The sequence below is a fragment of the Salvelinus sp. IW2-2015 genome, unplaced genomic scaffold (genome assembly GCF_002910315.2).
Source record: "Salvelinus sp. IW2-2015 unplaced genomic scaffold, ASM291031v2 Un_scaffold3079, whole genome shotgun sequence".
NCBI classification, from domain to species: domain Eukaryota; kingdom Metazoa; phylum Chordata; class Actinopteri; order Salmoniformes; family Salmonidae; genus Salvelinus; species Salvelinus sp. IW2-2015.
The window spans coordinates 11,620-33,733 of NW_019944370.1; the positions used below are offsets into that span (position 1 = coordinate 11,620).

The 22,114-nt window shown below is 42.0% G+C and overlaps 1 protein-coding gene across 1 annotated transcript; it reads right to left on the bottom strand.

Moving 5' to 3' along the window:
• Positions 1-1,758: 1,758 nt before the first annotated feature.
• On the bottom strand, positions 1,759-13,583 carry LOC112075309 (serine/threonine-protein phosphatase PP1-gamma catalytic subunit B). Its single transcript, XM_070440861.1, has 8 exons — positions 13,492-13,583; positions 13,112-13,220; positions 5,328-5,459; positions 4,044-4,274; positions 3,822-3,926; positions 3,316-3,539; positions 2,581-2,715; positions 1,759-2,419 (listed from the first exon to the last, which is right to left on the bottom strand). The coding sequence occupies exons 2-8, from the start codon at positions 13,164-13,166 to the stop codon at positions 2,303-2,305; spliced, it is 999 nt and encodes a 332-aa protein (XP_070296962.1). The 5' UTR covers positions 13,167-13,220; positions 13,492-13,583; the 3' UTR covers positions 1,759-2,302.
• Positions 13,584-22,114: the final 8,531 nt, after the last annotated feature.

Below are 22,114 nucleotides of genomic sequence, written 5' to 3' on the forward strand. Positions count from 1 at the left end.
AAGCAGACCGTTTACCCTGCTATGAACAGAGTAGGGTCGGGTGAAATTGGAAGTWGTGAAGTATCATTCAGGACAGCAATACTAAGACCTGCAATGATTCCCAAAACAATTTATCTTCAAGTTGAGGCATTGCTCTACCCTACTGCCTAAAGCATGTAAGCAAAGTTTGTTTCCAAAATGCATATTTTCCAAAAATTGCAGATGGTCTACATTACAGCTCTGAATCATCGTCTTAAAGCCTTGTCAGAAAAAAAGCCATTGACAATTCCGACAACTTGAAACTCCTGCCGTTATTTTATCAGCAAAAAGGTTTTCCAACCCAAAATGTTCTCTAATATTACAGCTCTTTTAAAAACAAGCGTATTACCTTTCCATGTAACATATTGTATATCAAGCATTCAATATCCTTATAACAGCAAATAACACTTCCTCTGGTCAATAGATCATTACATGTCATTAAAACCAACACTCCTTGGTCTCACAATATGATCAATTTTCTTTATAAACTACAAAGCCAAAAAACCTTGAGCCATGTGCTCTTTAAAAAACATACTGCCACCTATGCACCATGAACGCACTCAGCACTGTTGGGGGCGCATTGAATGTACAGTACTCCTGATCCCATCTTCAGTGAGATGACGCAATGGTGAGTGTTGTATGAAATGCACCACCTAGTGGAGAGGAGAGAGCACTAGAAGCAGATATGCGCTAGCTCCTAAAATGTGAGAAAGAACCCAGCACAGGAAATGAGCATTAATGCTGTCTGGCAAGTTGTTATACATCTTTAAATATAAAAGAGAAGAGAAAAACATGAGCGGAGTAAGGGGTGGGGGCAGATGCAAAGTGGGGTGAGAATTGAGGTATGACATTCTTTGACTACTCAGAACCCAGAGGGAAACTGCTGAGCAAAATGGGAGACAGAATATGGAAGATGGGGGGGTGGGGAGAACCAGAGAGATGAACATTGACCGTGTTTAAWGYATAGGGGCAAGGAGAACACATTTGAAGGAAAGGGGATGATAGAAAATGGCTAAGCAAAAGCCCCCAAAATGCTGTGCAGGAAATGGGTATTTCTTGGAGCCAGCAACTTATGCCAACATCCCACCCTGAACAAACAAAGCTTTCGATACCGTTCAGACAAGAGAAGAGCAAGTGGGAATGACAAAGGGGGTAGAGCAGGGGTGTCAAACTCATTGCATGGAGGGCCGAATGTAACTAGGCAAGTCGGTTAATAACAAATTCTTTACAATGACAGCCTACCCCGGCCAAACACTAACCCGGACGACACTGGGCCAATTGTGCGCCGCCCTATGGGACTCACACTCACGGCTGGTTGTGTTACAGCCTGGAATCGAACCAGGGACTGTAGTGACTCCTCTAGCACTGAGATGCAGTACCTTAGACCGCTGCACCACTCGGGATCCCTGAAATTCATTACTATTTAGTGACCTTAATTCATCCACCAAGTACAAGGGTGGAGGAAAAACCCACGGAAACGCAGCCCTTTGTGGAATGAGTTCGACATGTGGGTTAGAGGAATTTAATATATAAACAAATCACAAAGCAATGGTGAGGTGAACATAGTGAACAGTGTGATGGAATATTTTAAATAAATGGTTCTTTATTAATCATCGGCTTCCAAATAAACTAAAACTCAAGGATTCAAACCTTTTTTTATGCATCTACCAAAAAAAAAAAAAAACAGAAACAGAAAAGCAGAACTATTTCACATCCATGATTGCGTTTTCAAATCATTGGTTTTTGGGAGAAAAAAAATAAACGTGTCCGCTTCTTGATCTTTGTGAATCCATAAACTAAAAGGGTCCATCTGCACATATCCACCTGTGCTCTCTGTGTGTGGTGTGTGCCGTTGTTACCATCTGACCATGCAGATTGACCCCATTCCATACACACACACACCTCTCAAACAGGATGTACAAAAGCTTGTGTTGAGCATCAAAACAGTGCAGGGCCCTAACAAACAGTAAAGGCTCCTTTCCCCCCCCCCCAGGTGTGCATTTACATCACTGAAAGGAAGGACCAATTTCATCTACAAAGTGACAGGAGAACAGAGCAGGGGAAAGGAAGGACATACAGAATACAATAAACCTCTCAGACACACACACAGACATACATACACTCAAACAGTTAAAAACAGTATCAGAGAAAAAGAGGACCGAACCCTAGGTACTGTCTGCTTTGTTGCTGTTTGGTGATGAGGGAAAAAGTAGGGAGGTAGAGAAAGAGTGTGGGGGGGGGGACGACAGGGGTGCCTGGTTCAGGGAGGGGGGTCCAGTGGGTGTTATTTCTTGGCCTTTCCGCCTTTGGCGGAATTCCGTGGCGGGGTGACGGGGCGTCCAGATCCCATTCCTCCACCTCCACCATAAGAGTAGAGCTTCTTATCCGCTGGCTTGAGAATCTGAGGAACAGAGAGGCTTTCTTTAGACAGCTATAAATATACATATACTCCTACAGACTGAACACTACAGCACATAACAGGTAAGACAGGGGACTGGCAGAGCTTAAAAATCTAGACTGAAGGAGAGAGAAAAGGGGCAGAGAGAAAAGCAGAGTACACACCTGAAAGGAACACATGAGGGTCTCATCCACACTCATCATGGCACCGGCATTATCAAACTCTCCACAGTAGTTAGGGGCAGAAAACAGAGTAACAAGCTGTCTCTTTGCAAAGAACTCGTAACCGTCTTCTACCACCTGAGGACAGGAATGAAAGAGGTAAGAACGCAATGAAAAATAAACAGGAAAAATACCAGGAGTGGATAACCAACAACTGCAGGGCAATCAGTACATTTCAAACAGAGGAGTTACCATCTTAAATGAACAACCTCCATCGCCAGTAAAAACACAAAATGACACGCTTTAAAGATGGAATCCGCATCAGGGGAAACAGGGCCACTGTTCACCCCAGCACCTTTGTTGTTGTTTGTGTTGTGAAACGGAGGAGTCGTCTTCGGCAGCATGGACCAAAAAAATTACAGTACATATTCTGCTGTTATATCACGCGTGCAATGATGTCAGAGAGGAAAAATAGGGTTTGTTGTTTACAGCAACTTCTTTGTTGTTGTAATATCCCAAACAGACATGGCAGTGTCACCAATTAAGGATTCCAGCTTTAAAAAAGTGCTTCAATATTTTATGTAGGTGCAATGACCTTCGATCATCTGATTTCCCTGATTAATAACAAGATCCCTCTATTCTTCCAAACCTACCATTGGTCTGACAGTGTCCCGCAAAATACTCTTCCCAGCCCCTAACCTCCATCCAAAACTCTAAACCACTGAGCTAAGCCATTACCTGATGTGCCCTACATATAAGGTCCATGTCGTGTTTGTGCAGAAATTTGGCCACCACGTCTGCCCCGAATGTGAAAGAGACCCCACGGTCGTTCTCGCCCCAGCCCAGGACATCTTTGTCTGGGTCGGCCCACAGCAGGTCACACAGCAGGCCCTGGTCAGGCACATCTGTGGGTCGCATCACTCTGCGCACCTGCTCCATGGACTGGAGGTCTGGAGAGAGGCCTGGACAGACCATAGCACACAGAAACTTTACATCACCATACAAATGAATGATGACTGCCATGATACTGTCTTCTACCACCAAGAACAATAATACCTGAAATCACACCTTGATAACTACCACCTCTTATCAAACGTATAGTGTATACACTTGAGTAATCTTCCACCACAAACACTTAAGGGGAGTGATTAATCCAAACGATCATGGCGCCACCAAGTGCTTATTGATAAGGCCCACAGGGGAAAGACCCACACACTCAGACCATGCAAGCATACACCACCCACCTCCATGGCAGCAGAAGATCTTCTCATCTACAATGGCAGCCACGGGTAAACAGTTGAAGCAGTCTGTGAACGTCTTCCACAGCTTGATGTTATACCGTCTCTTACCTAAAGAGGAGCAGGGGCCACAAAGAGCATGGGGCATTACTAAATGGTTAATACTCTGTGTGTGTTCCGGTCTCCTGTTGTTAAGCATGTGTTCCAGCTTCTCGTCTCGGCACTTACACTCGTCATAAAAGCCATAGATACGGTTAATGGAGGCACACTCGTGGTTGCCACGCAGCAAGAAGAAGTTCTCTGGGTATTTGACCTTGTAGGCCAGAAGCAAGCAGATGGTCTCCAGGGACTGCTTCCCTCGGTCCACGTAGTCCCCTAGGAACAGGTAGTTGCTCTCCGGGGGGAAGCCTCCGTACTCAAACAGCCGCAGCAGGTCGTAGTACTGACCGTGGACGTCACCTGCAGGGGGCAGCACAGAGGTGGCCAGTCAGTCACTACCACACCCTCCCTGACTACATTAGATCTGTGTGTGTATTACAGGCCGTTGGACTGAGATAACAAAGGCAATTAGAGATTAGAATTCTACAGTAAATCAGACAATCAGTCGTGTTATGAAACCTTGGAGCTTTCACTATCAGTTGTGTCAGAGAGGCGCAGCTGCTTTGCTACACTGACATTAATTACTATGAAACCAATTTCAGCCATCGTAACTTATCCAATATGACTCACCGCAGATCTTGAGTGGTGCCTCAAGCTCGAGCAGGATTGGCTGACTGAGGAATATTTCGCGAGACTTGAGGCAAAGGCCACGGATCTCGTTCTCTGTCAGCTGAACGTTCTTGCCTGGCCGAGAGCCCTTAACTGGAGGAGAGAGAAAGACAGAGCAAACAGAGTGAGGACTGACGTTGCGCTTATTGGAACAAACATGCTAGGCCAAGACCATGGAAACAACACATACACAAATAGCACAGCCACAGATCTAACACACAGCACACCAGAGCAGAGAAACCAATCAATATCACGGGCCCCCGCTGACAGCACAACCCTGAGCATACTGCAGAGCCAAGGTGAATCTGCTCACACAGCACAAGCCAGGAGGATGAACTATTTGATGTGTGAATCTCAAGGTTACAGAGCGTGAAACCTAAATGAAGAGGGGGTTGGGGTCTTTNTTGCTCTCCGGGGGGAAGCCTCCGTACTCAAACAGCCGCAGCAGGTCGTAGTACTGACCGTGGACGTCACCTGCAGGGGGCAGCACAGAGGTGGCCAGTCAGTCACTACCACACCCTCCCTGACTACATTAGATCTGTGTGTGTATTACAGGCCGTTGGACTGAGATAACAAAGGCAATTAGAGATTAGAATTCTACAGTAAATCAGACAATCAGTCGTGTTATGAAACCTTGGAGCTTTCACTATCAGTTGTGTCAGAGAGGCGCAGCTGCTTTGCTACACTGACATTAATTACTATGAAACCAATTTCAGCCATCGTAACTTATCCAATATGACTCACCGCAGATCTTGAGTGGTGCCTCAAGCTCGAGCAGGATTGGCTGACTGAGGAATATTTCGCGAGACTTGAGGCAAAGGCCACGGATCTCGTTCTCTGTCAGCTGAACGTTCTTGCCTGGCCGAGAGCCCTTAACTGGAGGAGAGAGAAAGACAGAGCAAACAGAGTGAGGACTGACGTTGCGCTTATTGGAACAAACATGCTAGGCCAAGACCATGGAAACAACACATACACAAATAGCACAGCCACAGATCTAACACACAGCACACCAGAGCAGAGAAACCAATCAATATCACGGGCCCCCGCTGACAGCACAACCCTGAGCATACTGCAGAGCCAAGGTGAATCTGCTCACACAGCACAAGCCAGGAGGATGAACTATTTGATGTGTGAATCTCAAGGTTACAGAGCGTGAAACCTAAATGAAGAGGGGGTTGGGGTCTTTYTTTCTGAGCACTCAAGGCTAGAGGATMATGATGGCCGTGTTGAACTGAGCACCAGCAGAAGGTACAGGCCTGGCTATGTGTCTGAACAAATGTGTGCAGTGTGCACCCAGCCCCAGAAGCACGTATYAACACACCYCCTGCCTGTCTGCTGATYTAACCAGGACAGAGAGSSTGCAACGGAAAGAGGKACACYCAGCGAATCTCACACTGTACGACTCAAACAAGGATCAAATACACTGCCCTTCAAATCAAAGTAGGCCTAAAATACAATTAAATAAACATATCATTGATGGCCAACTTCAGAGCTCTCTGGTTACAAGTGCACCGCATGCAGTCTGGTAGCATAAGGTAGCCTGTGAACTGACAGCAAACGTTGCTAGGCCGCCTCTGACCACACGGCAGAGCTAAGCAGGCTAGTAGTAGCAAGATGGTAGTAGCAGGCTAGTAGTAGCAAGATGGTAGTAGCAAGATGGTAGTAGCAGGCTAGTCAGATGTGGTCAGGTCACAAGGGACACATGCACAGTGCTGCGCAGAGCATCTTCCTGAGGCATGCTCCTGGCTGTCCCCTAACTCTGCTCTGGATCTCAAGAATCTTACATGTTTGTTGAGTATGGTAGCTAGTTATGACATTCACACATATTCTACCAGGAAAAGGAAAACTCACCCTGTGGCTGTGTAAGTGTTACGTGTTCATCGAGCAGAGGTGCAAATCCACATTGCAACTGACATGATAAGTGTTCAATGATCAACACAGACAGGTGATCAGCTRTACTGGAGCCACAAATTGGTAATATGTTTAATGTAGTTAGCGCACCATTGTAGCCCTGGAGCAGGGAATACTCTTAAGTATGTTGGCATGATTTGCAGGGCAGCTTGAGGCTTTTGTGGTGCTGCAGGTCAAGTACAGGTTTAATATGATCAGCTGGATGAGGCTCCTACTTCAATCTCAACACTCCTCCCAAACTAAAACCTTCACTATAGCTGCAAGGGATCACTGCATCAGCACATCTATAGTCAAACAAATACAACAGTAGGACTGTATTATTCAGAAATCCTGTTTGCATGACAAGCTCCAGGCAAGGATATAACGGAGCATGTAGTAAGTGTATTCCAGTGACTCATGATGTACGGGGGACTTGTGCAAGAATGCGCATCGGGGTTGTTTGTGTCACAGAATCAATTCCACCCCCTTTCCTGCACGTTCTGCTGTCTTCCCTAGGTGCATGTGAAAAGTCCAATGCCAGCGCTCTATAAACCATCACAGGAGAACTAGGCAATGACAAACAAGCATCAACAGAAAACCTTATAATATTCAACCATAGACACTTGTTGTGCTCTATCATGCACCTGGTACTGTAATTGCTGAAGCTAAATGGAGTATCGACACACTTGAGAGCAGAACAATAAAATTGCCTGAAACCCTTCAGTGACATTCTYCTTTACAAGCTGGGTGCAGACAGTGTTCTTTACAAAAACACACGCCGGGGTTAATTGAACACTTGTCAAAGCTGACAGCTCAAACTGAACGTTGCTGACCTTGCCAAATACCAAACTAGAGAACATGCAGTTATCACACGCCGCCACAGATGTCTCAAGTTGAGGGAGCTGTTGCTAGAGAATGTAATGTTCATTTCTCTACCATAAGCCACCTCCAACATGGTTTTAGAAAAATTGTGAGGCCAGTTGGACGTACTGACAACTGCATACCACGTTGTGTAGGTGAGCATTTTGCTGATGTCAACGTTATGGTATGGGCTGGCATTAGGTAGGAACAACAAACAATTGCATTTTATTGATGGCAATTTGAATGCACAGAGAAACCGTGACGAGATCATTAGGCTCATTGTCGTGCCATTCATCCGCCGACATCACCTCATGTTTCAGCATGATAATGGACGGCCCCATGTCGCAAGGATCTGTACACAATTCCTGGAAGCTGAAAATGTCCCAGTTCTTCCACGACCTGCATACTCACCAGACAACTCACCCAACAAGCATGTTTGGGATGCTCTAGATCGATGTGTACGACAGCGTGTTCCAGTTCCCGCTAATATCCAGCAACTTCACACAGCCATTGAAGAGGAGTGGGACAACATTCGGCTTGGGGATTCGAACAAGCAACCTTTCAGTTACTGGCCCAACGCTCTAACCACTAAGCCCAACTCTATGCGAAGGAGATGTGTCACACAAGATACTGACTGGTTTTCTGATATATGCCCCTACCTTTTTTGTAAGTTATTTGTGACCTAATGGGCCTAATGAATTTATTTCAATTGACCGATTTCCTTATTTGAACTGTAACTCAGCAAAATCTTAGAAATTGTTACATGTTGCATTTATATTTTTGTTCAGTGTAGTCCTTTCACAAAAATATATTCTGCCCTAATAAAATCACAGGCAGTGGGAGAGGGGCACACACATTTGTTCTGAAAATGGAGGATGGAAACGGACGAGGACTTCCAGGTAGGACCTCAGCAATAGATCTAAATGAGCAGTGTCATGTTAGGGCAGCAACACAGGCCTTGGCCTAAAAGAGTGAAATGTGGGTATAAATAGGGTAGTGCTGCTTGTCACTTTAAACCTGGATTAGGGTGGGCTAAGCCATGACAGAGCTTACTCTTAAATTAGCCACATGGCCAATGGCAACAGTGTGCTTAGAGCAGGGGCYTGGGGGATGGGGAGGGGGCAGACAAAGGGCTTTCCGCTTTGCTGGTCACGGGATAGAAAATAAAAAAGTTGGACAAGCACAATAGGAAAGCCGTTGGGAATCAACAGTTGGCGGGCTTCAGATTCCCCTCCTGATATGTCCATGGCTGATATGGACATCCTCATAGATGGTGACAGGAGGTGGTAGTAGCGGCCTGGACTGACCGTTCAGATGTACAGGTCAGGAGGCTGATGGTTAATACCATTGAAACTAGTCACACCGTCACCACATTTAACTGGTTTGCACACATTGTCACCAGGCTGGCCCATGTGTTAAGGTGTACATGGTGCAGCTAAAGGTCAATGGTGGTCAGTCACCATTCTCTGACAAACGAGTGATTAAGCAACCAGAAGGCAGTTACCTTGGCCTGTCTCTACATCATAGAAATACAACAGGATTGGATGGACAAAAAGCCACAGGTGATGGTTTATGGACTGGCCAAGACTTAAAAACGAATTTAGAAAATGCCCTACATGACGRGTTAGGCTAATTATGACAACTCTCACGACAGAGGCAAACACTCTGCCTTGTAATGAGTTGCCACACCGCAAGAGAAAAAAAGGTCCGCTATATCCTGCCAGTACAGCTGTTTTTTTCTTTTTTTTCTGAACTTGTCAGACAACCTTATCATGGACAGAGTAGAACACMGTTTCCACAACACTTCCAGCCATCAAGAGCCACAGTCAAAGTCAGAAGGGGCTAGGGCTGAGCGATATATCTAATTAATTTGAATTGCATTTTAGCGCAAAATTCCAAAACACATGCATCTCAAGAATAACGTTCTCCCGTTTTTATGAGCGTTTATGTCTGCTTGTCTTTTTACTCCAGTGCTGTGTGCACCTTCCCATTCACACACACCAAGCCCCTCCCCCTGCCACTCACAACAACAAAGTTGATAGATTACTTCTTTCTCTATGACAACAAGCAGTTTCAACTGGCTATTTGCATTTGAGGTTTGGTACAACAGAATCATTCATATGGACACCGAAACATATTCGAGACATTTTGCTGTAATAGAAAAGTGAACCTTTCCAACAATACCCTTTTTATGTCTCAACTCCCAAAATTTAGCACAGAGCAGACCCTGTCTAGTCTACTAGCTGTCTAGCCTGTTTTTAAATGTGCAATGAGCATAAAAACTAACAACTAAAACAATATGAAACTTCTATTTGATCAATTAAGTAGCAAATAAGCCATTRACCTATATTTAACCAGGTAAGCTAGTTGAGAACAAGTTCTCATTTACAACTGCAACCTGGCCAAGATAAAGCACTGACCTCCATACGAGCGAAAAATATAAAAACACCACCTGCTGGAGAAGACAGACTTTGGGCCCAGCTATCCCTCTCGCTTCACCTCTTCCTCTCTGGTGTGACTCACACATTTCAGTTAATTACTATAGCTCCTGCCTTGGGCCAATCAGTGACATCGTTCACCCAAGTTTCATCAAACTCGGGCCAGTGCTGTCTGAGATGGCGTTTTTACTAACGTACGAACAGAGACCGATCCACAGTCCCCATACCTGATTTCATTGTGGGAAACAACAAAGTGGACAGGCTAGTATGTTGTTCAAACAGTTGGGGACAGAAAACAAGGTGGAGCCAAAGATTTTTTATAACTAACCCAAGATAGACCACAGCCTGGCGTTTCCAACGGGAACAAATGAGTCAGTGGGCAGAACAAGCAAGGAGTGGGCAGAACCAAGCAAGAGCGGTCCTATTGGTGCGTTCTAGCACGTATTTGTATATTTCCGTGAAGGAACACCTACTCTGAAGTGTGTGTGCAATAACTCAATTTGCCCTTGCACTCCTTCCAAACAACAATTTAATTGTTTTACTTTGACAAAGGGTAAAATCTCCAAAACTTAGTCCACTCTTCATAACGGATTCTAGCTTTGACAACAGAAAACTGTGTTGAGGTCAAATGTTTCATCGAGGAGAAAATGATCACGATGTCTGCAAAAATCCATCTCGTTCCATCTTGTCTCACTGCCGGCCACTGGGCTCTCTCTCATCACCATATTAGGTAGTGAGTGGAAGTGTCAATCAGATGCTCCACACTTATACATCCAATGAAATGTCTGAATTATTGTTCTATCTGTGGTGGAGCCCTACAACATGATGCACCGCTATTACCATGATGTAGAGGAGCGATAACACTGAGAAAACAGACATGTGAAAATGTCTAGGTTAACTGCAGAACCATTACAGTCAATAATTGTCAAAACAGAAATAAGCGATAGCCTATAAATTTATACAGTAATAATCTGTATACATCTAGATCAATAGATTTCAAAAAGGGAAGAACAAAAACAGCAGATCCAGGGGTTTGAACACCTGATGTGACTTTTAAACCAGTTAGACCAGACTTCGAGAGACATTTTTTAAATCTAACTAGACAAGTTCCAAGAGCAGCAGAATGCCCCACTTCCTGTTTTCTGAACTGTTCCCAGGCCAGCAGAAGCTCATGTCTGGCTCGGCCACTGTGCTCATTACAGCAGAAGGCCCATGCAGATTTAGTAGCTGGAGGGGTTTATGTTGGTCTGACAGCCTCAGGTCTCCCATTACGCAACATTTATCATACAGATCATAAGTTTGCTTCTGCCCCCCCCCCCCATGTACACACACAGTCCCCAAGGCTCATATCTGTTACTATAGAAGCCATCGTAAATCTAAGGAGTGGCCAGGACTGAGGGTAGGCAAACCTGTGTGGTATAGACAGCTTCTCCCATGCACCAAACACTAACACCTACATATTATTCAACAGTCATTAACCTCCACAATACTCCAAGAATGGTGTGGTGGTCACAAACAAACACGGTTAGCYAAAGCTGCCCACAACAAAAGACGTGTTCAAAGTAAAAACCCAAGAGAAAGAAAGACATTAGGCCTGCTACTTGCAAACAACACTGTCCCTCACATTCACCAAGTCTGCCCATATTTCTACTATTCATGCTTCTGTAGCCTATGTAAAATACCTAACTAGTTAGCGGTGTGGGCTAGTAGTGTTCAATTACTACTAGCCAGCACCGCTAACTAGTGCTGGCTCAAAGCTTGAAGTAGTTGTTACCCTAGCACTTGAAGGGACACTGCTTTTGTGGAGCTATAGGTAATGATGCTTCTTGGGTGACAGTTGCGGTGTTCAGAGGGTCCTTGGTTCAAGCCCAGGTTGGGGCAAGGAGAGGGACGGAAGCAACACTTCATTACATTACAAATTTACTGCGATCGCAGAGAATGTAATGCGCCATAATGTTTCCACCTCTAGTGTTTACAGTATGCACAACTTTCAGCCCTGCTATAAGCTACTTGGTCAATGAAAAAKAAAKKKAAATCTGGACATTCCCTTTACTTTATAATGTAGTAAAGGCCATTGGCCTTCTTTAGASAGATAAGAGTCTAAAACCAGGGCACTGATGTTTCCTGTCCATGGAATTTGGAGTATCACAGTAGTACGTTATCATGGTGGAAACAGTTGCACCGAATGAAAATCAGTGTGACCTATTGGTGCCCTTCACTCTGTGTAACCAACCACTAATGATATGGCTAAATCTACTGTAGCTTGCATTTAAACAATAAAAGCAAGTTATTACTTCAGCAAGCACGCTTTCAGCACATGAAAATTGCATCAGCAGCCCTGAAAAACATGCTTAAGTATGCTTCTCCCTCATCCAGGCATGAATTGCAATGGGCCTGCTCCTACATACAGCATCCTCCATTCAGGCTGCAAATCCATAATTTCCCTCCTTAACTAGCTTTAATGGGCATTAAAAAAAACTGAAAATATGCATACTTTCTTCATGAAACAATTAGTCTTTTCGGACAATTTAGGATATTGCACATTCTTGGTTGAACATGGTGTGCAACATATTAGATTGTCCAAAAATATAAACAATTGTGGTGTGGAATTGTGTTTCAAAAATAAAGTAAGCATATTTCCCTTGAATGGAGGATGTTTTATGTACAAGTCGARCCATAGGGGGACACTAGTGTATTACCGGGAATGCACATCCAACCTAGACGATAGTACATGGGCGCTAGATCTGTACTATCGTCTGCCTAGGCTACAGTAAAACCGGTGTGTGTTAGACATAGCTAGCTAAATACTGGCAAACAAAAAAACGACATTATGGAAATATTGGATGCAGGAAACAGAAATGAATGGTAAACAAAACCTACTAACCGACGTTACTGGCTAGCTTTGCATTAATTTGTATAACAGCATACACCAGACAGAACACTGAACATATTTAGCGTAACAGTAGCTAGCTAGAGTTAGCTAACACAGCATCATCGTAAAATAGCCGTGTTCGTCATCTTAATAATGATTTGCCATTAATACTAATATTACAACAAAATGGGCACTTCAGGCCGAGTGATAAAGATTGAAGCAGCAAGCCAGCCATCTCTCATTTGCCCTACTAGTTCGTAGACCTAGGAAACGTTCTCGCGCTCTAACCCGGACACATCGTTTTCAAAGAGAACAGCTAACTTGACGTTAAGCCTACCAACTACGCTAACATACACCAGATATCTTTAGAATTGACGCTTCTTTGAAAATACAAAAATCCAAATAGCAACTGATTCGTAATTAATCAAATGAAGTGTCTTGACTCCTAGTTAAGTGCAAATCCTCACCTTCCAGAAGACGCTGTATTATGGAGTCGATGTTTAATTTGTCCGGCTCCGCCATTTTACTTTTTTTTGTCGTGGTTCAGGCAGTCAAGACCTTCGTTTCGTGTTGCTTCTTCGATGAGACAAAAAACAAGTACCGATCAAGTTAAACAAACAACTAGGCAGCTTATATTTTGTTATGTCAAATTGAGGAAAAAAATTGTAATTTGGCTTTACTTTCCCTTCCGTGTTGTAGCTAGCTGGCTAAATGTGTTAGCTAGTTAGTTCAAGCTAGCTAGCCGATGTTAGTTAGCTAGCAATGGCTAACAAACCAAGCTACCCGCTTTAGTTATAGCTAGCCAATAATGAATGATGCAAATACGAAATGTTAACATATAATCGACCTTTGATTTGACAATAGTCTTCCGGTGTAGAAGACAGGGCCCTTTCAGGTCTGTTTTGTGTCTTTTTGTCTTCGTATTTCAGAGTCCCCCTTTCTCTTCCCCCACTGAACTTAAAAAYGGCCGTGTTGTTCAGCGGAAGCGAGAAGAGAGGGGGTTGATACTATGGCGAGCTTTAGATTTACTCAATGATGATTGGGTCACTGCTTGATTTTGAACCCATGTTGTCGTTTTCCATTGGATACATTGTACATCCGTCACACACTGGTGCCCCACCTCCAGCTGTTTTACGGATGACATCAATGGTCGTCACTAGTTACCACTACTGAGGTATAAAGAACTACCACAGCCACAACGTCAGAAACTCCGCCTATTTCTACAATGTATCTTCTTAAAATGTGATTTTAGACCTAGCCTTTACCATAACCACACCGCTAACCGTATACCCAACCCTAACCTTAAATTAAGACCAAAAAGCATGTTTTCAATTATTTTTACGATATAGCCAATTTCGACTTTGTGACTGTGCTATCTAGTGGAAACCGACGTCAAAGGGGTTGGTACCGGCAAGGACTGCCACCGTGTGTCAGAAGTTAAAAGTAGAAGGTATGTTTTGCATTAGGCTAGAGTCCAGGGTTTCCCAAACTCGGTCCTGGTTTTTGCCCTATCACTACACAGATTATTCAAATAATGTAGTAGTTTAGTGTGTAGTGTATAACTTTGTGGGAAGGTAATAGGCTGCACTGAAATCTAACAATACTGCTCCAGCTATCATTTTATTATCCATGTCTTTTAACCAATCATCAGTCATCTGAGTCAGTGCAAGTTGAGTGCCCTTCTCTATATGCATGCTGAATGTCAGTAGTTAACTTGTTCTCTGAAGAATAGCWTTGTATTTGGTCAAACACATTTCTCTCCAGTCTACTAAGAACAGGCATCAAACTGATTGGGCAGCTGTTAGAGCCAGCAAAGGGTGCTTTACTATTTGTAGTCAGTGAAATTACTTTAGCTTCCTTCCACACCGGTGGACACACACAGTACTTTAGGCTTTGGTTAAATATATAGCAAATAGGCGTGGCAATACAATCTGCTACCGTTTTCAATATTTTCCCATCAAGGTTGTCTGTACCTGGTGACTGATCATTATTGATGGAAAACAACKATTTTTCCACCTCTCCCACACTAACTTGACCAAATTCAAAACAGCAATCCTTCCCTTTTATTATTAGATATTTTATACATAAATATGATTGGTTCACTGTTCAGTGTTGTCATTTCACTTCTAGGTTTGACCATTTTACTAGTGAAGAAGTCATTGAAATGATTGGCAATATCGAAAGGTTTTGTTATAAATTACCTATCAACTTCAATGAACGATGGAGATGAATTGGGTTTTCTGCCCATGATATAATTTAAGGTACTCCAATGTCTTTTTCCATTGTGTTTTATGTCATTTATATTGGTTAGGTATTATAATTTCTTCTTCTTTTTGTTAAGTCACAAACTTTTTCAATTTACAGTGTCAACCAATCAGTTGAGCAGCCTGACTTGTTTGCCACCTKTTTTGCACAATTTCTTTTAACCATATAATTTTTCAATTAATCATCAATCCAGGGGGCTCTAACAGTTCTCACAGTTAGTTTCTTAACAGGTGCATGCTTGTCAACAATTGGCATACATGAATAACTTTACATTTGGATTCACTTCCTCATACACATCAGACCAACATACATATTTCAACAAAAGATTGCTGATAATTTTTTTGTATYATCTCTTATAAATTACTTTAGGCCCATCCTTTGGCACTTTGGCTTTCCTTATTATTGTCACAGGGACCACGTTTACATTCACAACATCGGGATACTCAAGTATTTTGTTTTTACACATCATATACCGTTAACAATAACCTGAAAAAGCTTGTTTCCCAGTTATAAGAAACTCGGGCTAGATACCTGGGATATGCTGATCTAAAACGGGATACTGTGGCACGTTAACATTTTATCCCGTTTATTGTTGTTTTTGCGGTTTGGMCAGGTTCAGTTTTGCATATCATGGGTGTTGTGTGATGCATTATGTTTTCATCTGATTGTTAAACAAATCACTTCAAAAAGTAGGCTACTTGTGCAATTTGACCCACCCTAATAATTTAGCCTACTATAATTAAGTTACTGTAAGTTTCTGCTTATAATTTCCAACATTTGGTAGGCCATATTCAGTGGCGACCTGTCATTCAAGGCAGTTTTGAACCCCACATTTTTTGCAAAATATAAGTAAATAAAAAGGCTTGCCTGTTTTGTATGTTATTTTGGCATTAATACGTGTCAGTTTGCAAACAATTAAAAATATATATATCATTGAGTTAATAAAGCCGCATACAAACAAGGTCTCTTTTTTGTTTTTTTAATAAGGAAGCTCCAAAATGCAGGTGTTTCAGCCTAGCTCAGTGCTTTCTGTTGTGGTGGGGCAAGCCAGCAGAAAATATGGAGCGTTGCGCCGTGATTGGCGCAGTGTTCTGTCAGTCATGGGGACAAGACGTCACTGCCAAGGCTAAGGGCAGAGCTCTAAAATTCTAGCTCCTTGAGTGCTGCCATAGAGTTACATTAGAAGTGTCCATCCAAGAAGGCTCAAGGTCATTGGCCACAGATAAAATTACGTCAAATCACGTTATATCTACAGTAGCTTTGATTGGACTGATCATGTCAACATCATACATTCAAAATCTTATCTAGCAGTCATCATCATGAATCAAGTCGACAATCTACTTGCAAATCCTTTTTAATCCTTGTCATATGAAGAGAAATAATGAAGAGAAATTATAGATAAAAGCCATATCAGCTATGTTTTTATATACAGTGGGGAGAACAAGTATTTGATACACTGCCGATTTTGCAGGTTTTCCTACTTACAAAGCATGTAGAAGTCTATAATTTTTATCATAGGTACACTTCAACTGTGAGAGACGGAATCTAAAACAAAAATCCAGAAAATCACATTGTATGATTTTTAAGTAATTAATTTGCATTTTATTGCATGACATAAGTACTGTCTCTTATACACATCTAGATGTGTATAAGAGACAGGCTGGAATTCTTACTGGTTGGTAGGTGATCAAATACTTATGTCATGCAATAAAATGCAAATTAATTACTTAGAAATCATACAATGTGATTTTCTGGATTTTTGTTTTAGATTCCGTATCTCACAGTTGAAGTGTACCTATGATAAAAATTACAGACCTCTACATGCGTTGTAAGTAGGAAAACCTGCAAAATCGGCAGTGTATCAAATACTTGTTCTCCCCACTGTACATAGCACTTTTTTTTTGTTTTTGCCACACCAAGATTTACATGCTAAAATCGCCATTGGCCATATTATAATTTCTGACATTTGGTAGGCCATTTGTTTATCAACTATAGTTTGATACATGCAGCATTTCTTCTGTCATAACTTGCTGCCCCAGAAAATTCAATAAAGTAGTGCTCACCAGAATAATGTCTTACATCGATAGAATGAATGCATTAGTAATGTAGTTAATACAAGTAAAGTTGTCTGTTTTGTTTAGGGACCGGGGACAAAACGCAATAACTCCAAAACAATAGAAAGATTGGTCCTGTGCAAAATGTTTGACCAGTTTTAAGGAAATGAAAAGCTGAGAAAATGACAAAACATGTTTCTGATAAGATTTCAGTTTGTCTTGGGTGCATATTTTATGTGGTTGAAATACTGTGTGCTTGCATAACAGTGTGAAAGATAACACATACCATGTGCATTTGCATTTTCTCAAGAGATCCTGAAAGAAAGAAATCATATTTCTCCACTCCTGTTCCCAAGACAAAATTAGAATTTGTTGTATAATTTCACTGCAAGAAATGCATAATTCTGCAGGAGTTAATATTATATTATGCTACATGTGAGAGGTTGTAGGCCTACAGTCAGTGTCCATATTTCAGTTACAATTCCATTTAACCCATATGAACTTAGATGAGGAATATTATTTTTATTCATGGATACAGGGATACTCATTAGAGGGATATCAGAGGTGCATGTAAATGGCTTATACCTATAAAGACCTTAAGCYYGATATGAGCTACTATCCGGAATGCTGTGCGCATATAAATGTGGTCAATGTTATGGTCACTACAGCCAATGGGAACTGATATTGCTCTGGAGCAAAGCTCTGCAGTATTAGTGAAGAGATGATCAATACAAGTCGATGTAACAGATCCAACACTATTTGTATGCACTGTAGTTGGTTGAGTGATAACCTGGGTCATATTACAGGCYTTAGTCACAGGTAGAAGGTTCCTTTTGAGAGAAAATAGACCTCTCGTTAATATCACACACAATATCGAGCATTGCACACATATGATCCAAATACTGATTGTTAGCACTTCGTGGTGAAAAGTAGCACCCCACAAGAAAAGGGTTTAGATGAGGTGATCTAGATGAGGCATTCCTGTCTTTTCTGTAGATGTTACATCCTTGTATTGCTACTGCTGTTTCATCAAATAAATCATGTACTGTAAGTGAGTTTCAGAGATGGCCAGTATATGAATGTTATCCGATGTTAGCAAGTTATTGATTTCATGAACCTTATTTCTAAGGCTACATACAGTGCCTTCAGAAAGTATTCATACCCCTTGACTTATTCCACATTTGGCTGTGCTAGAGCCTGAATTTAAAATGGATTCAAGATTTGTTTTATTACATACAATACTCCATAATGACAAAGTGAAAACATGTTTTTAGAAAATGTAGCAAATATATTGAAAATAAAATAGAGAAATATGTGGTACTCAGTAATGTCTTATATTGGATTTGCTCCAAACATAACACTTTTTATTCAGGAAAAAAAGTTAATTGCTTGCCAATTTTTTTTGCAGTATTACTTTGGTGCCTTGTTGCAAACAGGATACATGTTTAGGAATATTTTTTATTCGGTACAGGCTTCCTTTTTTTCACTCCGTCAGTTAGGTTAGTATTTAGGAGTAACTACAATGTGGTTGATACATCCTCAATTTTCTCTTATCACTGCCATTAAACTCTGTAACTGTTTRAAAGTCACCATTGGCCTCATGGTGATTGGAAAACCTCCCTGGTCTTTGTGGTTGAATCTGTATTTGAAATTGAATGCTCAACTGAGGGACGTTACAGACAATTGCATGTGTGGGGTACAGAGATGAGGTAGTCATCCAAAAATCATGTTAAACACTATTATTGCACACAGAGTGAGTCCATGCAACTTATTACGTGACTTGTTAAGCACATTTTTACTCCTGAATTTATTTAGGCTAGCCATWACAAAGGGGCTGAATACTTATTGACTCAAGACATTTCAGATTTTCATTTGTAATTAATTTTAAAAATGTTTTTATTGAAAAACATAATTTCACATTATGGGGTTCAGGCTGTAACACAACAACATGTGGAAAAAGTCAAGGGGTGTGAATACTTTCTGAAGGCACTGTATAATAAWATGGGCCTTGCTTAGACTTTTCCTTGGTGGCTTATCGGAGATAGATATGTGGAGAAGAAAAAATGCAATAAAAACATTGTTTAGCTAATAGTGTCAGTCAATCAGGCACTTGTGTCAGTTGCTGTGTGTGTGTGTGTGTGTGATGTTGGGCCGAAGCTACTGACCCAGAAGCTTGGCTCTCTCACTCCTCCCAGGCTTTTGGGAGGGAGGGTGGACAATGAGCTTGTCGTAGGCGATATAAGCAACGTCCCCATGCTCTCTGGCAGCTTTCATAGCTGGGATAAGTTCTTTCCACCTCTGGCACACAGCTTCAGAGAAGTCCCTCGTTGAGGAAGATGATTCCTCTCAAGTTTTTGTCTCTCTCCAAAACAGTCATCTTGTCCTTGAACCTTAGGAACTTGACCACTATCGGCCTGGGTCTGTCACCTGAGCTGGTTACAGGTTTTCCAGACCTATGGGCGCGCTCCACCGCAATCTTCCTATGAACCATCTGCAGCTTTTCAGTAAAAAAATGGCTTARTTTCTCCTCAGACTATATCCAGGTCAGATGTGGAGACTCTGGTATGCCATCTACAACAATGTTACTCCTCCTGGATGGTCCTCTAGTCTGTTTTCCCAGTCATCTGTAATAATGATTCACAGACAGTGCTGATGTCATCTCGCATAGACTTAGAGTTTGTTGTCAACTTGCTGCAAGTCTCTTTCAGAGCATCCACCTCTCCCTGGGAGAACTGCAAACTGTTCTTAAGGTCTTGGACCTCTCTGGTCAGATCGTCCATTCTTTTGTTAGCTGAGTCCACCAATATTTGGACAAAGCTCTTGAAGCTATTTTCCTGTTGCTGTAACAATTGCTTGTAGACATATTTTTGTTGATTTAAAAGATCACGCACTTGTGATAGCAAAACACTGTCCTCTCCATTACTCCCACCTTTTTTAGCTTTGGGCAGCATGATGGTAGCGTTACACATTCTGGTAACATAAAGTGTTCTGTTCTGTTGCAATTTTATAGTCTATGACATTTCAGATTTACATATGATAATTTTTCACAAAGTAGTTTGGATGTAGTGAACTCGTTTTTCAAAGTAACTGTAGTTAGTAAACAATATTTGTCTTAAGGGGAGCTTTAATGTAGCTTAACTTCTTCCAGTGTGAAGTAATTGGTAGGTTGGTAAACTATTTTCAGAGTAGCTTCCCCAACACTGCTAAAAAGTTGTGACTAAACCTGGAATGTCAACACTAGAAACACAAATGAAAGCTGGAAAAAAGAGTGGGAAAGAGAGGCATGAGACAAGTCCAGTCTGGTTGTGAGGTACATCCCGCCTCCCTCTCTCTCCTGTTCTTCCCGGCCCCACCCTACACCTCACAGTCCACTACAAAACCCTTTACATCACACCAGCTACATAACAGACCACCGCTTTACACAGATCAACACCTGAATTAAGAGAGTAGAATTTCCTTTTTAAAGAGAAGGAAACCCCTTGACAAAGAACTTTACTTTTCACATTTCCAATCAAGACAAGAGGACACATCATAAGGTATTTGTTCAACTTTTCGACTTGTATCTCTGATTTTGTGCTATTTCAAATATGAAACATACCAGCTCCATAGTGCATTATAACTGCATTTTAATTTGTTGTAACTCTTAGCGGAGTAACCTATCCAACCAAGTTTAAATAAATGAACATTGATGGTATGTTTAGGGAGCATACACATGCATGTAACATCCTTATACTTTCATGAATGTCACTTAATTCAAACAGACTAAGGTATGTATGATTCAGGCCATATGCAAAGTACAAACAAATACACTTTTTTTTTGCTCTCTATCGATTAAAAGATAATAAGTTCTGAGGAACATTTCCACCCAAACTTTTACTTTTGACATGAATCTATTGTGAAACACTATGGTTAATCCAAAATACGCTACTTTTTTCAATATGGTATAAGAAATGTATTCATACTCTATTCCATTGACGAACCAAACATAACGCCTTCATGTTATGCTCAGGATTCAGTGATTCACCAGGATCTATAAGTAGCAACAATTACTATTAGTAATTTTGTTCTTACCACTCACCCCCATCCTCTCGACCTCCTCCTCTTCCTCTTACCCTCACCTCTATGGGTCCTTMWGAGAAGAGAAGACACTTTTATGTCTTTGTTTTACTAGTCTGCCAGGTCTTGTCCAGTTGAATATAAGGAGAAGGGTCCAAGTAAGCACTATTGCATGTTTTCTTAATTCAATGAGAGTAGCATACCATCATGGGGCGGCAGGTAACCTAGTGGTTAGAGTGTTGGGCCAGTAACCGAAAGGTTTCTAGATCGAACCGCCGAGCTGACAAGGTCAAAATCTGTCGTTTTGCCCCTGAACAAGGCAGTTGTTCCTAGGCCGTCATTGTGACAAAYGCYTTTGTTCTAAACTYACTTGCCTAGTTAAATAAAWWKAAAAWTTGCTTAGYTGGAATAAATAATATGATCCCGTGGAGAAAATAAAGGTGTGACATTTTGCAAGGCTACTTACTGTTGGGGTGGAAGAAAAGCTCTTTTGGCTTGATTTAGTCAAGTTGTACTCAGCTAAAGGGATGACATTTGTTGGACTTTTTCGCAGGGCTAGGTGAGATTGAGTGGATCCAGGTGAGGAGATGTTGAAGTCTCAGTGAGACTAGGAGTGGCAGCATGCCACTGAGCTGCAGCAGCAGCAGGCTGAGGTAGACCGGGCKTGTCACAACATGACTCTGTCCCAGGGCTATGCTTTCTGAGACTTTGTTTTTAAATGCACCTCTGAGCTACACAATCCTGACTTGTACAGGCCTGTCATAGGGAATGAGTCAGTGTGTGTAAGTATGTGTGTGTAGGTATTTGTGGGGTACTCTGCTGTGTGATGATCACAGAAATGACCATGTAATTCGATATCTACATTTAAAGCAACCACACTTCCTTTAATACCAGAATGTGAACTGTTTTGAAATTCCCCCCCCCTCTCTCTTCCAGGATGGGATCTGCTGGGGTACAGATTGTATGTGTGGCCCTTGGGGTCCTGGGCCTGATCGGGGGAATTGTGTGCTGTGCCATCCCAAGGTGGAAAGTGTTATCATTTACAGGACAGAACATCGTAACGGCACAGGTACTGAGCAGATCAAGTGTTTTATT